Source organism: Myxine glutinosa, chromosome 2 (genome assembly GCF_964187855.1).
Source record: "Myxine glutinosa chromosome 2, kmMyxGlut1.1, whole genome shotgun sequence".
In the NCBI taxonomy this organism is placed as follows: domain Eukaryota; kingdom Metazoa; phylum Chordata; class Myxini; order Myxiniformes; family Myxinidae; genus Myxine; species Myxine glutinosa.
The window spans coordinates 263450066-263469949 of NC_136262.1; the positions used below are offsets into that span (position 1 = coordinate 263450066).

The 19884-nt window shown below is 44.5% G+C and overlaps 1 protein-coding gene across 15 annotated transcripts in view; it reads right to left on the reverse strand.

Annotated features, from left to right (window-relative positions):
* LOC137420580 (LIM domain-binding protein 2) overlaps nucleotides 1-19884 on the reverse strand; it is a 599034-nt gene that overhangs the window by 132421 nt on the left and 446729 nt on the right. For all 15 annotated transcript variants that reach the window (XM_068105754.2, XM_068105750.2, XM_068105749.2 and 12 more), the window contains one exon: nucleotides 973-1075. In XM_068105754.2, coding sequence (XP_067961855.1) covers nucleotides 973-1075 — 103 coding nt within the window. The remainder of the gene's footprint in view (nucleotides 1-972; nucleotides 1076-19884) is intronic.

Sequence of the window (19884 nt, forward strand, 5' to 3'; positions counted from 1 at the left end):
ACCGACCACACGTTTGGGGTTTTCATTGGTGCAGCGCTGGTTGTCCCGGCATTGTTAAAGGAACCTTAAAAAAGATGCTTCCTCACTCAGCCAGAACCAATGAGGTCCTGGATGATGAAGCGATCGCACACGGACTCCTCCTTGACATTGTGACCGAACAAAGCTGCAAGAGCTACCGATATTACTTCTTTTTCTTTAATGACCCCAATTATTTGCACATCCTCATGGGGGGTGGCCAATGAACACTTTTGGGCCAAGTTTATCATGAACCAGCTGGCAAGGCCTGACGTTTGAGTGAAGACCGTTTGGACCGGAATTTGTCATTTGTCCAGTGTGCAGGAGATAACTCCGCACAGGGTCTCTTGCAAAGCTCCTTAACTTCCGCCAACGACGAGAGCTGGCAGACGGATCTTCGTGCTCAACGTCCTTCCGACGGACGGCACACACGTCGATGGCTTGCACTGCCTGCGAAACACCAGGATGGCAGTTTAGAGCTGCCTCAATATTCGAAACCAGGCGAGACGGTTCTGAGTGGAATGAGCACTCCTTTGGGATATACTGCCAGCCAACAAAGTTGCAAAAGCAGACGGATCAAAATTAAACTACAACCAGATTCGAAGGGATCTCAGGTTGGTACTCCGCTTGTTATGTTGTGTCATACGGTCCCCACTTCCATTGGAGAAACATTACGTTTACCGTTTACAGCATCACAGACAAAATAGCCGAGTGGAAAGAACCGACAGTTATTGGCCATTCAACGTCGATGCAAAATTGTCAAAACCCTCATGACCTCCCGTGCAGCAGTCCAGGACGTGCGGGGCATCGCCAGCTGGCCGGCCGTATGCCTCATGTCATTGCTAGCCCTTTTAAAGGATCCAAAAATAAATTAGAGGGTAAAATTAGAAACTAAATCTCACCCAAATACCAGAATAAAAGTGCACGTGCTATTAGGAGACAAGATGAGAAGCTCACTGTATCGCTTTGGACCGTCTTCGAGGCAGAAGGCGAGGGTAAACGATGCGTCGTCATCGAAAAATTCTGTGGCAAAAGCGTCCCACCAGAGATTGTCACTTTCCTGTGGATGTCGAAAGAAAAGGGGATGGGGGGGCAAGGGGATAAGACAAGGGAAAGATGAATGATGGAGAAACAAGCAGAGGAGAACAGGTGAAGGAAACAAGCGATACAGTGATACTGGTGTCCACTTAAGGGCAAAATGTGGACCTAATGGCACTAATTGGACCAAAAAACCTGGCATAGAAACAGAATCATCACTGGCCCACCATGGGTCTTTTAGTTGGGACAAGAGAAGAGCTTTTGCCTCAAAAGTTGAATCCAACGAGTCGTCCTGTGTTCTTATTTGCTCAGAAGGTTAGCACGCAATGTCCGTTAAACGTCGCTAATGCACAAGCGATCCAGCAGCCATTCTCGAGAGTGGGAGATGCAGGACAGAAGGGGGTTTTATGGATCTATTGGAAACAAAAACAATGTCGAGCAATGGCACCGCAGAAGTCAAAATCGACCTGCCAGTGGAAGAACAAGCCCGAGCATCGGCTTCATGAGGATAAAGAACAAAAGAAGAAGAGTCCCAAGACTACAAGCCGACATCTTCTCCCGACGTAGACCGTTCAAAAGGTTATTCGAAAGATACGATAGTCGAGACAGGTCAACATTTGCATTCTATTTTTACAATACACAAGTTCACAAAATGGTAAATCTATTAATGCCTACACATGCCTTGCCAATAGAGAAGCAAATTTGTACACACATATGCATATCTCTGCAGGTGTATGCAGATCTCGTTACACGTTTTGGGCCAAACCTTGGACAAATGCAAATTTCTCGTTTGCATGACTTTTTCACAAACCCATGTGAATATCGAATAGCCAATCCCAGGAAACCAAAATGTCTCTTTTGTCGCAATGCACTTAAAACATTCGTCGATTCGATTCTCCCCCGATCAGGCAACCACAAAGGTCCACAAACACGAAAGTAGTTCAGTACACAGGATATGGGGAAAGCAGTAAGCCGCTCTCTGTGCAGTACGCTGGCGGAATTCGAAAATCTCTGCTTTCTATATGGGGATAGGATGGGTGGCTGCAGAGAGGGGAAGGGTTCATAGGAATTGATGCACTCTCCATAAATGATACAAACTGCTCCCATGATGAGAGAAAAATAAATGCACAAAAGATTTAACAAAGACCAAAAACCCCAAGGGGGAAATGTGTGGGCCTCTATTTTAAGCATGTATTGGCCACGTTTCTGTCTTTAGGCTTTGGCGGCAAGACAAAACAAGCTTTAAATACCAGGCTTGAAAACAGGCCTATACCAAAAGGCCGATGCACACTAGCCGACTCGATGCAACGAGATCGTCGGTAGTCTGTGAAAGTCTTTGATAATGTTCAGCGGTTGACGACCATCGTCAACAAAGTGTTCAGGTGATGCGGATGATGCGGTTGATGCGGTTAATGGCGAGTTGGCAACAGTCGTGCATTGGCAGCAGTCTACGACCACGACGCGCCACGACGCAGCACAATATACAGCATCGAGCAATTAAACTTGAACAGCTTTCAGGGACCTCAAAGAATGGGTCAATTTTCAAAAAATCTTAACCCCAAAGGCAAATCGTGTTAATTTAGGGCATACAAGGTCGTTAGGGGTATTGAGGGGTGCTGAACTCAAATGTGCTGTATGCCCAGCTCAAAAATGGCCGATAATGCCTCAAAATTGAGAAATCCAAGATGGCCACCACCACCAGACTGAAATGTATTTATGCACATATCTTTTTGACTAAACAAGGTAGAACCTTGAATTAAATGTGCTTTTGTAGGTTTTCATAGATGGGGAATCCAATGCCATATTCAGTTTTGAAATAAAATGTGAATAAACTGCTTGAAACTCATATATATTTCTAAAATAGTCGTTTTTAACGATGAATAATTCGTCGACCAGATAAGATCCACAAGCCCCATCCCTCTCCCTCCCCACCAGGAACACAGACTGCCCATTTAAGCCCAGAGGCACACTACATATGATTTAAATGTTGGCAGGAAACATATTAGGGATGCAATTCCCTGTTTGGCGAAGCAAAGTAAGGTACTTCAAATAACACTGAAGCGCTTCGCCGTAAACCAACATTTGACAAGCAATTTATTTATTTGTAACATCATAGCAATGGCAAGAATTTTTACTTAATAGTGCATGAATTGCATGAGTTGATCATATCTGCTGTCAAAGCGTTATATACAGTCCTTCATTGTGTGTACAGGTAGATGTGCCCACATGAACTTATTCCCGGTCGTCATGAGTGTTCCGGCAGTTGTCGCCAAGTTTCCTGCAGTTGCACGCCTCGATGCATTCCATGTGAATTTTCCTGCAGCTGCAGCGTTGGCTGAGGCACCCCTTCGTACAACGACATGAGGTGATCTCCCTGCAAACTTTCGGCATAGGTGGCAGAGAGAGTAGCCGTGGCACTAACTGACCATCCAGGTGCATCCATCCCATTTCGGTCACTGGAGGAAGATCAGGATATGGCGAGTGTGCTTGGTTCCAGACACTTGCTTGATAGTGTGAGCGCATGATGTGATACTTTGCTGCATCTGAGGTTGGTGGCAGAATCTCTTGTGCACGACCGATACAAAACAACTTGACTCGTGCTTTGTTGCATGTATCGACCTCGGGCACGCCATATATCTTACAGATGAATTTCTCTGTTGATGTAGCTATGTTTTCGGTGAGAGGGCCCTTGCCAAGGCCAATAAGATAATTGTGATGTTGCTGGAACACTTGCCAGGCTGTTTCCTTACCGTGGCCACTGAACTGAGACACACTATCACAGCCGGTGACGGCATGGAAGGCAAGTAGTGTCCACCTGATCAGCAGATAGCAACATGCGAATTTCATTAACTGGGAAATACATTTGAGCCTTCAACGTCCCAGCTTTCATGTTGAGACGTGTACAGCCCATACTGTCATAGTGTGCTAGAAGTAGAAGAAGCTCGTCTGTATCACGCACTGACACAACTATCGTTTCCATATGAGCATGGATGCAGTGCAAAATCAGCCGGGTATCAGCTTCTTCGTGGTCAGCCCTCAGAGAGGAGACTGCGAGATCTGGATCAGATGACTTGACAGTGGTCGCTTCGGCGAACCCCCCTGCTACTACAACCACTGGTTCATCTGTCAGGCTGTGTTCAATCAGATGGTTTGAAAGTAGTAGAGCGAAATCTGTTTTATTTTCCTCGAGTGCCATAAAGCAAGACCAGTCTGATGGGAGAGGAACTGATGACTCGTTTTCTATTTTACGACGTACTGGTCGGTGGCGGTGCTTGCGTTTGATCCTTGAGCCTGCTTTGATTCATCAGTCTTGATACCTGTCGAAGACTACGTCAATCCTCTGGTATTTTGCTCCCATCTTGAACACAGTGTTAGCAAAGGTGTCGGCATAGTCACCAAACGTTCTAACGTCAGTCGGCTTTCCAAGTGCCATCCCGAGTGATTGGCCATCAATGAGCAGGCAGCTGGGTTCATCGAGTGCAACATTTGCAGGGGTTTGGACTTGTTGCGTCAGTATGTTTGCTAACACAGTCTTGTTGGTGGAATGTAGACTACCACTGGTTGTGGCCAAAGATAGTGGGATGGTCATGAGTTCATGCTGGAGGATATTTTCTAGGTTTACCTCGCACCCTGCTCTATAAGCTGCTATGAGCCTTTGTGGAATGTTCCTGTCCACTTTGATAGTGTTTTGCTTGCCCTTTGAAAGTTGCACGACTTTGCACAAAGAGGCAAATGTCTTGGCCTTATTCTTTTGAATGGGTGATTTTAGATCCAGGGTCTGGTCACTATCTGGAGGCTCACACAGACGTTTGTCCACGAAGACTTACATTTGCACTTGTCCAAGGTGTTCTGCACTAAGCAGAGATTCTTGAATCACAGGCGTGACCACATCCTTGTTGATTATGTTCTTCAATGTGTCACCGCCATCTTGAAACACACCATGCTGTTTCAACGATACAACTATGCTGCCTTCATCAGTCTTCTTTTTCCATCCTACTTTTTGTACACTCATTGTGTGTGTACTCAACGTCTTCTTCGTCCATTGTCAGTCTCAGCATTGCTGTTGTCTGAGAAGCTATGACTGTTCTCAGATTATACGAGGATGTCCATCTCCTGAGTGTGGATGCTAGTCTGGTGATACCTACCAAGCCTCCACTCTTCTTTCCTGTGGCGTTTAGCCATTCCGTACTTTGGTCCGCCGATACCTGATTGAAGTGTCGATCATTGCGTTTTACTACGAAGTTGCCTTCCTGGAACTCGAGGAGGACTTCTGGTGGGAGAACCGACATCTCAGCCAGGTATACAGTACCCCCATCTGGCGTAGGTAATATGATCCTACCTGAAGAGGAATGGCAGCATACATTTGAATGCATATAGGTGGAGACCCCATGATCCATCACGTTGCGCTCTTGTGAAGCAGAGTAGGATGCTGACCATAGTCATATAGTCCCACCAGAATTCAGCATTCGGATCATCAACTACAAGAGCTGCAGCGAACTCTTTCATGGGCTGCTGAAATCTGTCGGTAGTCAGTTTGTCGACCATCTGTGCAATGTGATCGGCATCTATGGATGTGCAGACATCTGAGAGTTCGGCTCTCAATGCAACATCAACCCAATCCAGGTACGTATAGAGCCGTGGGAGTAGTAGTTGCCGAAGAGCCTGTAGGGTAAGTTTGTGCGTCCTGATGGCACATGCATACCCCTTTCCTCCCATGACATGCTGCGCAGCATTGGCTCCCAAAAGATCACACCCTACCCGTAGCTCGCTCAGGCCAGACTCACTCATGTGTCGTCCGATTACACCCAGAAGGTTCATGGCAATGTGAAGTCCTCCAAGGAAAGGTATAAGCACGTCCTTGTACTCTTCTACCAACCACTTCAGTTCCAGCAGCTTCGAATAAAGTGCCTCGTCCACCGTCAGAACGACATGCTGCTGTTCCATCGATTTGGCTACATGGAGCACTCTCTTGACAACTGTGTTGAACGTATCGCGTTCAGATGCAGGAGCCTGTATGATAGGTAGGTACCCTACTGTAGTTTTCTCCGGGTTTACTGTGCTCGCCTTTTGGTTGTACAATGTCCAGGAAGGCATTGGTTTGTGAGATGACCGGGACAAGATGAAGGCCATGTCAGTTGCGTGCGCATTCTGTGCTGAGGGACATTCTTCAGGTGACTGTGTGAAACAATCAGATGCGATCACACCGCTGAATGGACGCTCCGTGATTCCTCTGTTTGGTGCAGGTATGATGTCAGTCATCGCCTCGGGGATGTGGAATGTTCCTGTCTTGGAAATGTCAATTCCATTGAGGAGATCACCTTCAGGTGGACCGCGTTTCCAGGCAGCCACTTGATTGGCAAGGAATGTTCCTTTTCCGTCCATTGTACTCATTAATGTCGACGTTGTCCGTCGAGAAATGGGCAAAGCGACCCTTTACTAGATTTTGGGGAACAACAGCACCATCGTCGTCCATGGTCTTTAATGCCTTCTTAGCCAGTGCAGTGTCAAGTTTGATTACCTCACAGTAACTCATGACATGACCTGCCTGGTGAAACATGTTCACCAACTCTTTCTAACGTGTAGCTTGGTGAAGGGTACTGGCCATTCCTATGTGCTTCGGAGTGAGGAACCTGTCTCCATTGGCTGTGTACATAAGATCCTGAGCGATGCTGATGATTCTAAGCCGCCGTCTGGCTTCGTTCTTATCATCGTCCATTTCATCATCCTCCAGTTCATCATCCTCCAGTAGATGCTGACCACCTACTAGTAACAAGTTGAGGAACATGTACAGGCTGTCGGGTATGCTGTCTATTGCTCTGTCTTCGCTGATGTCTATCCCTTTTGGTTTGGGATGTGACAACATGTCACAGCAGATCTGCAATGCCACATGGACCATGCTCAGGAACGTATCCTGATCCTCATGTGTGAATGAAGGAATGAGTCTATTAATATCAGTGGTGTCATCTTTCACCATTGCTGATACTGGAATATGCCGGAATTTGGATGGAACCAATACAGTATGAGGTTCATTTCGAGGCTGATCATGCAGTACAACGACTTCGTATATGCCCTCAAGACGGTCAGCTAATTTGTCCTTGAAAGTGTTCCTCCGACTCAGAAATGAAGATGGTATAGCTATCTGAGCATCACTAACTATTGTGCAGTACCTGTCCCACACATTTACTAGATCCTGGATATCAGCTTGCTCTGCTGATTGTTCAAGTTCTTGGCAAAGCCACGCTAACGTCATCTCCGTGCTCTGGAGTGACGTATTTGCTAGGCGTTCTGTCATACATTCGAACTTGACGATGCAACTCGTGTGATATTTTCCATCTGCAGCTGCAAGATCATTTACACAAGCTAGTCAAACTCTTAAGAATTGGTCATACTTCGCTGCTTCCAATATTCTGCTGCTGACTTTTATTTCTTGTATGAGACGAAGTGCTTCTTTCTGATCTTGTTGACAGGAGATACACTGCTTCCAATCTATCTGAGGTGTTTTGCTCCATAGACTAACATTTTGCAGATGGGCATTTGGTGTGGGTGCAGACTAACTTTGGTCATTCATTTCTTTCAATCCAGCCTTCCTTAATCTTTCAACTCTAAATTTACCCATGTAACTAAATCGGCAGTCCTTATGCCATGAGAACGGTTGAGGTGAGTCCGCTCGAAGTATTTCAGTAAGTCCATCGGTTGCATCTCGGAAATTGTCATTATGTAATTCCGACCGGAGTTGCCTAATATAATCAACTGACTGGAGCCCATCACTGCTGACTGTCATGAGCTTTTGCTTCTTGTCTTTCTGGCATATGAGGCATAACTGTGGCTCCAGTGACACTGGTCTTTTTCGAGTACGGTCTGTGCCTTCAGCCATGTTTTCAGTCACCGGTAGATCAATTCAGACCTGCAATAAAAAAGAGAGTCGATTATACCATCGTTAGTAATTACAATGACATACAAAGATGTTCACATCAAATATTCCATTACAGCATATTGGACATACCTGAAAAAAACTACAAAGTAAGTAAATTATTCATGGACACCGAGGATCAACCTGCTTGTGGATCTTATGTGGTCGACGAATTATTCAACGTTACAAACGACTATTTTCGAAATAAATATGAGTTTCAAGCAGTTTATTCACATTTTATTTCAAAACTGAATATGGCATTGGATTCCCCATATATGAAAACCTACAAAAGCACATTTCATTCAAGTTTCTACCTTGTTTAGTCAAAAAGATATGTACATAAATACATTTCAGCCCGGCGGTGGTGGCCATCTTGGATTTCTCAATTTTGAGGCATTGTCGGCCATTTTTGAGCTGGGCATACAGCAGATTTGAGTTCAGCACCCCTCTATACCCCTAAAAACCTTGCGTGCCCTAAATTAACACGATTTGCCTTCAGCACTTTAAATATGCACATTTTCAGAAAATTGACCCAGTCTACTCAAGCCAAAGCATCAAATGACGAACTTTCAAGGCCAAAAAGGTAACATGTAAGTTCAATGTAGTAACTTGCGCCTGACCAGCGTTTCCTTAACATTCAGAAGCAATAAAATTATTGTCGTGCCATTCCTGGTACATTGTGTTGTCAAACGTCTTGATGGCAAAGTCCACAAACTAGCTCATTCAAGTGTCAATATGCATTTGCTTCAGTCGAGTGTTTAACAACTCCAGCGACTGCAAAAATGGTTACCAAATGCCAAATAAGATGTGCAGCTCGTTCCACGAGCAAGTTGCTGAAACGAGCAAGTTGTTCTCCACACCCAGGGCCTTACCCGCGGAGCTTCCTACTCCCGGCACGAGTGTCAAAGCGGCATTGCTCAGAGCTTTTGCCCCTCTCATCCTCTCCCTGCATTTCTTCTTCATGAGCATTTTGTATTCCGACAATAGTGTCATCGACAGTGGCATTGTGTACGGTGGCCTACGACAAAACGAGATTGTACAAGATTCGGCGCGAACGGTCTTGTTGCGTCACATTCGGAGACCATCAGCGAGTGTGTGGTGGGATTTACACATACAGCATGAAGGCGACATTGAATTAAAGCATTAATTGCATATTAAACACAAAAAGTCATCAGTGAGGTCAGATTAGGTCGACCAATTCATAGAAACATGAACCAGAAAGAAAGAAATCCTCAACCAGAGTTGTCCAATTGGGATTATTGTGCGCAACTCAGGTGTGCCCTTTTGTGATCATGAAAATGCAGCTTAACCTGAAATTCAAGGTCACCACTGAGCTTCACCGACACAAACAAAGAGCAACAGATAAACAATCATGGAAAATGTGGTCAACACAGAGGGTAATTTTCGATGGGTACAGAATCTTAGCATTGTTCCCTTTTGCGGTTAAATTAATTGGACAACTTTGTTCAAATTTCATTATTGAAAAAAAACCCTGAAGTGTCAACAGGAATACATACGTAGCTTATGTTAGATCTAAGAACAGATGATCTTTGTTAATGTAGATCTGTGTGAGGACTCACTCAGAGACACGAAGCTTGGGGCGAGTGTCAAAAAAAAAAATTGTACCTTTACTAAGTGTTATCTACATCTGTCTCTGCGATTTCCTTCTCACACCTTCTGGCGAATAGGGCTGCCGAGGCAGTTTCGTCGACTAGAGAGCACAATCCTGGGCAGGTCGCCACTCAGGAATTTGCAGTTTGGTCAGGCAATAGCTCCCATACTCTTCGTGAAGGCCAACGTGGGATTTTTAACGTCCACTACCGAATGCTGACAGACGGGTCGCCAAGTGTAATGTCCATTCGAGACACGGCACACACATTGAGGAATCACCCTGCCTGTGAAACACCAGGATGACAGTTTACAGCTGGGTCAGGATTCAAACACAGGCTCGACAGCTTAGAGACGAGTGTGCGTACTTCAAGGATATCCGGCCAGCCTTGGTCCTTCTTCAACAGCACCGGCCCCATACACTTTGTCCCATTGGTCCTTCTGCAACTCCCAACGAAAGCCAAACAGATTCTCCCTCTTACTGCAGGACATTTTCATCAGCCCGTCCCCTGCGCAGCAGGAGACAGGGCTTTGCAATCACTTCTGTTTGTGTGGGTCTGTGTGTCGTTGGTTGTTATCTCCATATGTGGGTTTCAGGAGGTGGACCGGAGTCCTCCCAGGACCCAAAGTATCCACCTACTCTTCGGTAAGGGATCGCGGTTCATGGACCAAGCTGTTCACCTTTTTCAGAGTTTTGCCCCAAGTTCTCTTTTCAGGATCGTCGCCAAACCCCAGATTGCCTCCAGTTGTTCATTTGTGGTAATATTCCTGGGATGGTTTTTTTTAATCTCAGGAAGGTTCTTCTTCATCATTCCTGTTGCTCCAATTATTATCACTGGTACAATTTCGATTCTCTTCAGCTTCCAAGATCTCTTGACCTCATTTTTGAGGTCGTGGTATTTGGTCATTTTTGTGGGGAGGGGGATGAAACATTAAGGTTGGCATGGGATTTGAATGGTTTAAGTGGGGAGGGGGTTGGAAGGGTTTAAGTGGACAGGGGGTTGAAACCTTAGGGTTGGGAGGGGGGTTGAAGACTGCGTTTGGGGGACAGTGTTCATGACTTGGGGTTTGTGAGTGCGTGGTGAAGACTTAAAGTCACATTTTACAGTGTTAATTTTAAGACAGTGTAGAGTAAGTTCTTTGTATAAAACCTCCAGTTTTTGAGTGAAGGCTTGAAGACTTGGGCATTTAACACAGGCACAAATTGAAAGCGCTTTGCACTCTAAGAGGAAACAGCACGGACTGTTTGGCCGGGCAACCGCAGGCCATGGTGGCGAGGTCAGCTGCAGGGCATTAGAGAGGGGGCGCAAAACTTTTCACTGGAGCTGCCCCTGGGGCAGGATGGCCCAGAAGATGGCACATCCACAGCCGTGGCCTGCTGATGTAGGAACCTGCCATGCATGAAGGCGGTCCCAAACTTTATGAGGGCAGTGACCATGCGAAGCCCGTCAGTTGGAACTGCACCACCAGGAGAACATCATCTCTTTCAGATTTTGGCGCTGGCCACACAGAGTTGTGAGAATTGGGAGGATATTGTTTTGCATCAACTTCACACCTCTTCACCTCCATACAACGAGCTACACTGCAGCCACAACTATCGTCACCCCAGCATGTCACCAGCTTTGTGCTCGTCTAAAGCCCTCGGCTGCCCCAATGTCGTGTGTGCACATTCGGTAATCAGCGCCATTGTTGGGTTCGGCTGTATTTCTCTTCTGTATACAAGTTTGCGTGTTTCTCATTCCCATGTGTCTGTCGACTGCCAGATCTGTGGTGTTACTTATTGATTTTTCTGTCTACCTTTCTTCCCGTATTTCATTGCACAACTGATTATCAGAAGCTTTTTCCCACCTCTGGAACGTTGCGCTGCCAAGTTCAGCCTCGTTCTAATTACCCTTTGGCAATCTCAGTATTAAGTGAACGCCATATTATAAACACCATTTCAGGATCCACGAATGGTCCTAGACCATGCGGTTCAAAGTGGTTTGTGTGAATGGAGCCCTGTGGTGTGACAATATTGAGGTATCTACCATTGCAGGTATTTCACTGAAACTTCCCAGCTACTGTTTTGTGCATAATGCGATGGAGTATTGCTCGCTCCTGTGGGATTGGGGTTCCAACCCGACCTTACAATGTGGATGTGGTGAAGGCAAATGCTCCACTCATTTACTGTTGCATGAAAGTTCATTTGTCTATTACTTGTACATGAGCTTTAGGCAGGATTTACACACCCTTTACTTTACACTACCTTCTCCCCCTTTCCACTTACTCTCAGCACGACAGAGTCGATACATTTTCTTATTTAATAACTCAAAGCTTTCCACTCACCTATAAGCATTTACATTTTTACTCATCCCTGCAGAATCGTTTCACCATCTTTAATGACATTCCATAACCGACACCATGTGTCTCCATTTTAAATTTACACACTCTACTCTGTCGGCTCACATCCACCTATTCCCTAACCTACGTCATCGTCAGTTTACATAATTCTCTATCCTCATTGTTTGGCTCTTCCATGATCGCTTCAATGTGTTAAAATCTTCAAACATAAAAAAATATTTTCACATTGGCATCGTAACCATTCCTTTCATTCCGTGCAAGCTTGTGCATCATCATCACAACCCGAGGAGACTTGTGCATCCAGACTGTACTTCAGGTGTTTTTAAGTGTATTTTTTTTTAAGGTGACCATTACATTCATAGTAAGTGATCTGGATCAGGATCAGATAATTTTTTCTTCGTGATTCTTCACCATTGAGTGAATGAATGAATGAATGATCGTTTTACGGCCATTTTCCCCGCTAGAGCGGGGGTTAGCCTTGCGAGCCCCATGACAATCATGGTTCCCTGTTTGAGGCAATGTTTTTATGGCCGGATGCCCTTCCTGACGCCAACCCTTGGTCACGCTCTTACGATGCGCAGGGATACGGTGTACCTATTCTAAACCGGGGTACACACCGTGATCATTCATCCCAGCAAACTGGTACTCAATTTGCCGACCTCGGAAGGATGACAGGCTGAGTCAACCCCCCTGGCGTTAATTCAGCGATCGGCCGGGATTCAAAACCCAGTATCCCAGGATCCCAAGCCGGCACCCTAACCGCTAAGCCAACACCATTGAGTGATAGAGCTAAAACTCATATATGGCACGATAACTCAAAAAGCTATTGACGGATTTGGACAAAATTGGTGGACAAGTTGCGTGTTTAGCAAGGACGAATCGATTCGATTTTGGAGAAGATCCAAATCCGGATCCGAGAATTTTAAAATTTTCAAAGTGATTCTTCACCAGTAGTGATCGGGCCAAAAACGATATAGAGCACGACCTTTTTAAAAGTTATGGATGACTTATGACAAATTTGGTGGATGAGTTGGTTAGGTGACAAGAACAAGGCGATTAGATTTTGGTTCAGGTCCGAATCCAGATCCGGCCTATCAGTGGAACACAAAACGTAAACTGTTCAGCATGGCGGAGGTGTGCGCTCTATCGAGCGCCGTTCTACTTGATGTAACAAATGATGGCAGCAGCAGAATGAATATCCAAGTGTACAGAAACGTCTCCAAACTCATTGGGTGGTGTTTCACAATGCAGCAAGATAACGACCCAAAACACACTGCCAACGCAACCAAGAAGTTCACCATGGGAAAAAGTAGAAGGTTTTAGACCAGCCAAGTCAATCTCCTGATTTAAATCCTATGTAACATGTGTTTCACTTGTTGAAGAGGAGACGAAAGTCAGAAACCCCCAAAACTAAACAAAACTAACCCAAAACAAGGAATTAGAAACAGACAGGCTAAAATGATTACACAATTCCTCTCTGCGCATTCACAATCGGAGCCAGATTCCATATAATTTGACAATTTCAGAGCCAGAGTACTATTGAACTACAGGTTCTTGTTCAAAATACGCATATAATTCAATTGAAAAAAGCAATATATTCGGTCATAGACTGAAATCAGACAGACAGACAGACAATGTGAACCAATTGCTTAACCCCGCTTTTCCATTCACATGCACGGGGTAAAAACCTGTATTTATCTACACAGCACAATGACAGGAATTGACGACCAAGTTAGAATACTCAGTTCTCAAGGTATTCTCAAGTTCTCAAGGAAAGGCTAACGCTAATGCAAGAGCCAGAGGTTTAACTTTCTACACAAGCAGCTATGGCTTTACTACCAAAGCTCACAGTTACACACGTTTGAAACGACACACATCAACACTCAATTTCAATTGTTGCACACTTTATCACACATAATGCCCACCAGGGTGGCTGTTTTAAATCTCGGTAGCGAGAGCTGCTCACGGCAAAAGCCGGCGGTATACGTACCCCTACTGAACAGCGCACTGCCGGCTGATTTACAGAGTTGACATCTCTATATAATTCCAGCAATCTCTGTGTGTGTGTGTGTCTGTCTGTATGCGACTGCTGTTTCTCGACAACTACCGGTCCGATATACTTGAAACTTGCCAGGTATATTGCTGGGGACCCGAGGATGTGCCTTTTCAAGGTTTGAAATTAATCGGACAAGTGGTTCCCAAGGTATGGTCACCGTACTCGCAAGCCGTTCGCTTTGGCTTTGCGAATGGACCAAACCATTTCATGTAAATAGAGGGGGGGGGGGGGTTCTGTGGTCGTTACTGCCACGTGGTTTCAAAGTTTTTTTTTGTTGTTGTTGTTTGCACGCATGTTTTTTTGCACGCACGTACGGGCAAGCACGTACGTGCGGGCACGCCCTAGTATTATCAAAAACAATTGTATATACCTTTTGATTGGAAAAAAAAAACAATTTGATTAAACACGAAGTACAAGGGTAGGTTGAAAAGTAATTCCTCCTATTCTTTTTCTTCAAAACAAGTGTAAAGATTTTCAAATGAAACAAAGCACGGTCCGCACATTAGTTCTTCCTGGGACTGGGTGTGACGTTTTGTGATTCTGAAACTACATGTGTCAGTGATATGTTAGCTATGATGGCAGAGGGCAGCACAACGTTGTTAGTTCAGTGAAGCATGAAGCACTGGAGATGAGATGACCGGAGATGAAAGTTGGGATGACTGGAGATGAGATGACTGGAGATGAGATGACTGGAGATGAGATGACTGGAGATGAGATGACTGGAGATGAGATGACTGGAGATGAGATGACTGGAGATGAGATGACTGGAGATGAGATGACTGGAGATGAGATGATTGGAGATGATGTGTCTGGAGATGAGATGACTGGAGATGAGATGATTGGAGATGAGATGACTGTGACTGGAGATGAGGGCTGGAGATGAGATGACTGAAGATGAGATGACTGGAGATGAGATGACTGGAGAAGAGATGACTGGAGATGAGATGACTGGAGATGAGATGACTGGAGATGAGATGACTGGAGATGAGATGATTGGAGATGAGATGATTGGAGATGATGTGACTGGAGATGAGATGACTGGAGATGAGATGATTGGAGATGAGATGATTGGAGATGAGATGACTGAAGATGAGATGACTGGAGATGAGATGACTGGAGATGAGATGATTGGAGATGAGATGATTGGAGATGAGATGGCTGGAGATGAGATGACTGGAGATGAGATGACTGGAGATGAGATGACTGGAGGAGATGACTGGAGAAGAGATGACTGGAGAAGAGATGACTGGAGAAGAGATGACTGGAGAAGAGATGACTGGAGAAGAGATGACTGGAGAAGAGATGACTGGAGAAGAGATGATTGGAGATGAGATGATTGGAGATGAGATGATTGGAGATGAGATGATTGGAGATGAGATGACTGGAGATGAGATGACTGGAGATGAGATGATTGGAGATGAGATGACTGAAGATGAGATGACGAGATGAGATGACTGGAGCTGAGATGACTGGAGATGATATGACTGGAGAAGAGATGAATGGAGAGGAGATGAATGGAGAGGAGATGAATGGAGTGGAGATGACTGGAGAGGAGATGACTGGAGAGGAGATGACTGGAGAGGAGATGACTGGAGAGGAGATGACTGGAGAGGAGATGACTGGAGAGGAGATGACTGGAGAGGAGATGACTGGAGAGGAGATGACTGGAGAGGAGATGACTGGAGAGGAGATGACTGGAGAGGAGATGACTGGAGAGGAGATGACTGGAGAGGAGATGACTGGAGATGAGATTACTGGAGATGAGATGTCTGGAGATGAGATGTCTGGAGGAGGAGATGACTGGAGATTATGGTATGATGACTGACTGGAGATGAAAGTTGGGATGACTGGAGATGAAAGTTGGGATAACTGGAGATGAAAGTTGGGATGACCGGAGATAAAAGTTGGGATGACAGATTGGAGATGAGATGACTGGAGATGAGAGTTGGGTGCACCATTACGATCTTCAGAGCAAGACACGGTGGATGTTATACCATCACAAAGAATCACCAACCCCAACATGGCTCAGTCAGATTTGAACCTCTTCCCCAAAACTAAGGATTACCTTCATGTAGGACATTTCTCTTCCCATGATGATAAGTGCAGAACATTTATTTCTTCTATCGTGACATCATTACAAAACTACTTACACGTTTGGTATGACATAACAATTGTTGAGAAATAAATATGTAACACTAGTAGGAGTACCCGGCGTTGCCAGGAGGGGAGGGGAGAGAGGGGGAGGAGGCAGGAGAGGGAGGGGTGAGGAAGGGAGTGGGGGGAGTGGAAGGGGGAGGGATGTGAGAGTTGAGGGGAGAGGGAGGGGAAAGATATACTACATATACATCTTTTGGGGGAGGAGGGTAGCTTGGACAGGCCCCTTCGTTTTAGGAGAGGGGGGATGAGAAGGAGAAAACATTTACCCTCGCAAAGAGTGCTTTAAAGTCAGTGTTGCCCAGGTAAAAAAGGAAATTGTATTACCCTCTGCAATAGGGTGGTCCAAAAATTTGAAGATTGGATTTTCATTTCTCCACAAGCCTGCTCCTATTCCTATTGAAGAAAGTAGTTTGTGGTGAATATTTGAGCTTGATTGGACAATATTTAGAGGTTGCTCAAAATGTTGACAAGTTTTAACGAATAATAGGATGCAGAATTTTTAGCATCATACATCAATTCATAGATTAATTATCTATTTTCAATTACACAAATTATTTATTATTGTTATTGTTGTTGTTTGTTTGTAAACTAATAAATAATTATGTACAATGTACCATTGTACAATGTACATGTATGTTCAATTATTCATTATTCAATGTTCATTCATATAGTCAAATTAAGATTAAAAACAAAACGGTAGATTAAACATTCATGTATTAATTTGACAATAAAACATTAATCGGAAAAAATAAATCATCCATCAGAAAATATAAAATATCTATCAGAGACGATAAAACAAATCGATCAGAACAATTAAAACAAAGTAAACCTTAGAATACACATAATTTGAATGATTTTACGTAACATTGTTTTCAGAAACTTGTGTTTCAAAACATTGCCTACTTCTTTGACAAGATGGCTTTGGTTGACACTGGAAAGTTTTCACGATGAAGTTTCACAACTCTCAACACAAATTGCTTCTGCTCTTCATTCTTGATCAGAGTGTCATGGAAAGTTTGGATGAGAGCAACACCTCGCTCAGCACAGTCATTGATAACCATGCTGCGTATCTTCTTCTCAAGCTCTTGGTATGAGTTGTCTGTGTTCCAGAGGTGGGCTCCTTTTCCAGAAAACTCAGTGATACTTCTTTGTCAGACTCTGAGATGACAACACCAAATAAATCAAGAGATCGACTTGTGATGGAGGTGTCCACCGAGTCAGAAAGCCTGAAGGCCTCAGCATCTATCCAATGAAGATTGTTTGGCTTTGGAGCCCGCTTGAAGTTCTTCACCATCTTTCCCTTTGTCTCATCATCCACCCGGCTATCAAAAAGAGCTAATGCAGCAAGGTGTTCTGACAAACACCAAATACCAGAAATCTGACAAATACCTTCTTCATTCGTCATTTTCTCAAGCGCATCATTTGGTGAGATATCGAAGAGGGAATGAAGATCATCTTTGAACATCTGCTCCTTCACTCTATAGTTTTCGAATGTCTTCGTTCTATTTTTCTTTACCAGTTTGTGGGCATCATACCACTTCAAAAGTTGGCGCTCACAGGAATCTACTCTCTGCACTGGAATTCGTGCTTTCTCTCAGTATGCACACACAGCTTGTACACTAAGTTTGGCACTTTCACGAACTGCATGGTGTTCTTGTATGTGATGGTACACCATTTTCTGCAATGTGTGTGCTTCGGTTGGTAGTCCCCCACATATTATTTCCTTTTCAGACTTGCCCAGCAACCAAACTGTGGAAGAGCTGCGAGTTTCTGCCATCTGAAAAAAACAGGATAAATTAAAAATGTTATTTTTTGAGCAACCTCTAAATAAGTTCCAATTGACCTCATGTTTGGTTCATATGATCTCTATAAACATAGGAACAAGGGCAGCCTTGTGGAGCATGGATTTTTAATAGTATTAAATATTACATATATCTGTGGACCCTGCGGTGTGATCACGGTGTGTACCCCGATTTAGAATAGGTACACCGTATCCCTGCGCATCGTAAGAGGCGACCAAGGGTTGGCGTCAGGAAGGGCATCCGGCCATAAAAACATTGCCTCAAACAGGGAACCATGAGCTCATGGGGCCCGCAAGGCTAACCCTCGCTCTAGCGGGGAAAAATGGCCTTAAAACGATCATTCATTCATTCACATTGTGGACCACCCTACTCTGCAACCATCACCAGGTGGCGCTACACAGTACACATTTACAAAGAGAATTTACGCCCCTTTCCCCCAAACACTGCATGAGGCTTCGGCCACATAGCCTATGTTACCCCCCAGACAAAGTTGTATTTGTAGTATTTGTACACCGAGTAAAGTATATAAGCGTTTATAGCTGGAGTACTCGGCGTTGCTCAAGAGAAAAAGAAACATTAACATATTTGAAATGAGAGAAAATATAATGTAAAATCAATATTGCATCCAAATCAGAATCCAACACAAATGTCAAATCATCATTTCACCTTTTCGTTGAATATATGCTGCTGAATGTTCCGTAAAACACGTTTCTGAGTTAAGTGTGATGCCGATCAGGAAGAAGAAGAAGCCTTACTGCCAACTTTGTACTACCAAGCTTTACTATTTATTTGTGTTCAAATGTCTGGTGATTGTTTTGTATTTATTCATGCGAATGTGTACTTGTATATAACTGTCATTAATTAAAAAGGCTTAGGCACTAATCGAGCGATTTTTTTTTTTTTAATCTGAAAAAAACCCAACTTTTTTTTTCTTTAATTATTTTTATTTTTGTCTAAAACACTCCCAGACACTCACTGATGAACCTCTGAAAGTTTGACGAAGATCCATTCAGCCATCTCTGAGGAAAATGGCGACACACACAGACAGACAGACCAACAGCTCTCTTATATCATAGACGAGCCGAAAGCCAGCCCGCTCGCTACCGAGCCTATAACCTTCCCTGTGCCCGTCCCGACATTCAAAGTTCTTTTTGAATGAATTTACTACTATAATTCAGCTTTTACTCGTGGCCGTAGAAGATTGACTACTATAATTCAGCTCAGCTTTTAATTGCGAAATGGGCACAGCCTGGCCGAGGCGGCCTCGACCGGCCTCGCCACCTAGCCTTTAACCTTCCCGGGGCCGTCCCGACATTTTTAGTTCTTATTGAATGAATTTACTACTATAATTCAGCTTTTACTCACGGCCGTAGAAGATTGACTACTATAATTCAGCTCAGCTTTTAATTGCGAAATGGGCCCAGCCCGGCCGAGGCGGCCTCGACCGGCCTCGCCACCTAGCCTATAACCTTCCCGGGGCCCGTCCCGACATTTTTAGTTCTTTTTGAATGAATTTACTACTATAATTCAGCTTTTACTTGTGGCCGTAGAAGATCGACTACTATAATTCAGCTCAGCTTTTAATTGTGAAATGGGCCCAGCCTGGCCGAAGCGGCCTCGACTGGCCTCGCCACCCAGCCTATAACCTTCCCTGTGTCCGTCCCGACATTCTTAGTTCTTTTTGAATGAATTTACTACTATAATTCAGCTTTTACTCGCGGCCGTAGAAGAATGACTACTATAATTCATTCAGCTCAGCTTTTAATTGCGAAATGGGCCCATCCCGGCCGAAGCGGCCTCAACCGGCCTCGCCACCTCGCCTATAACCTTCCCGGGGCCCGTTCCGACATTTTTGTTTCAGAGGTTTCCTCCTATCTTTCACCGTTCAGGAGATTAGCACGTGCAGACAAACGAACAAACATAAACTTTCTTTTATACATATATAGAAGATGATAAAA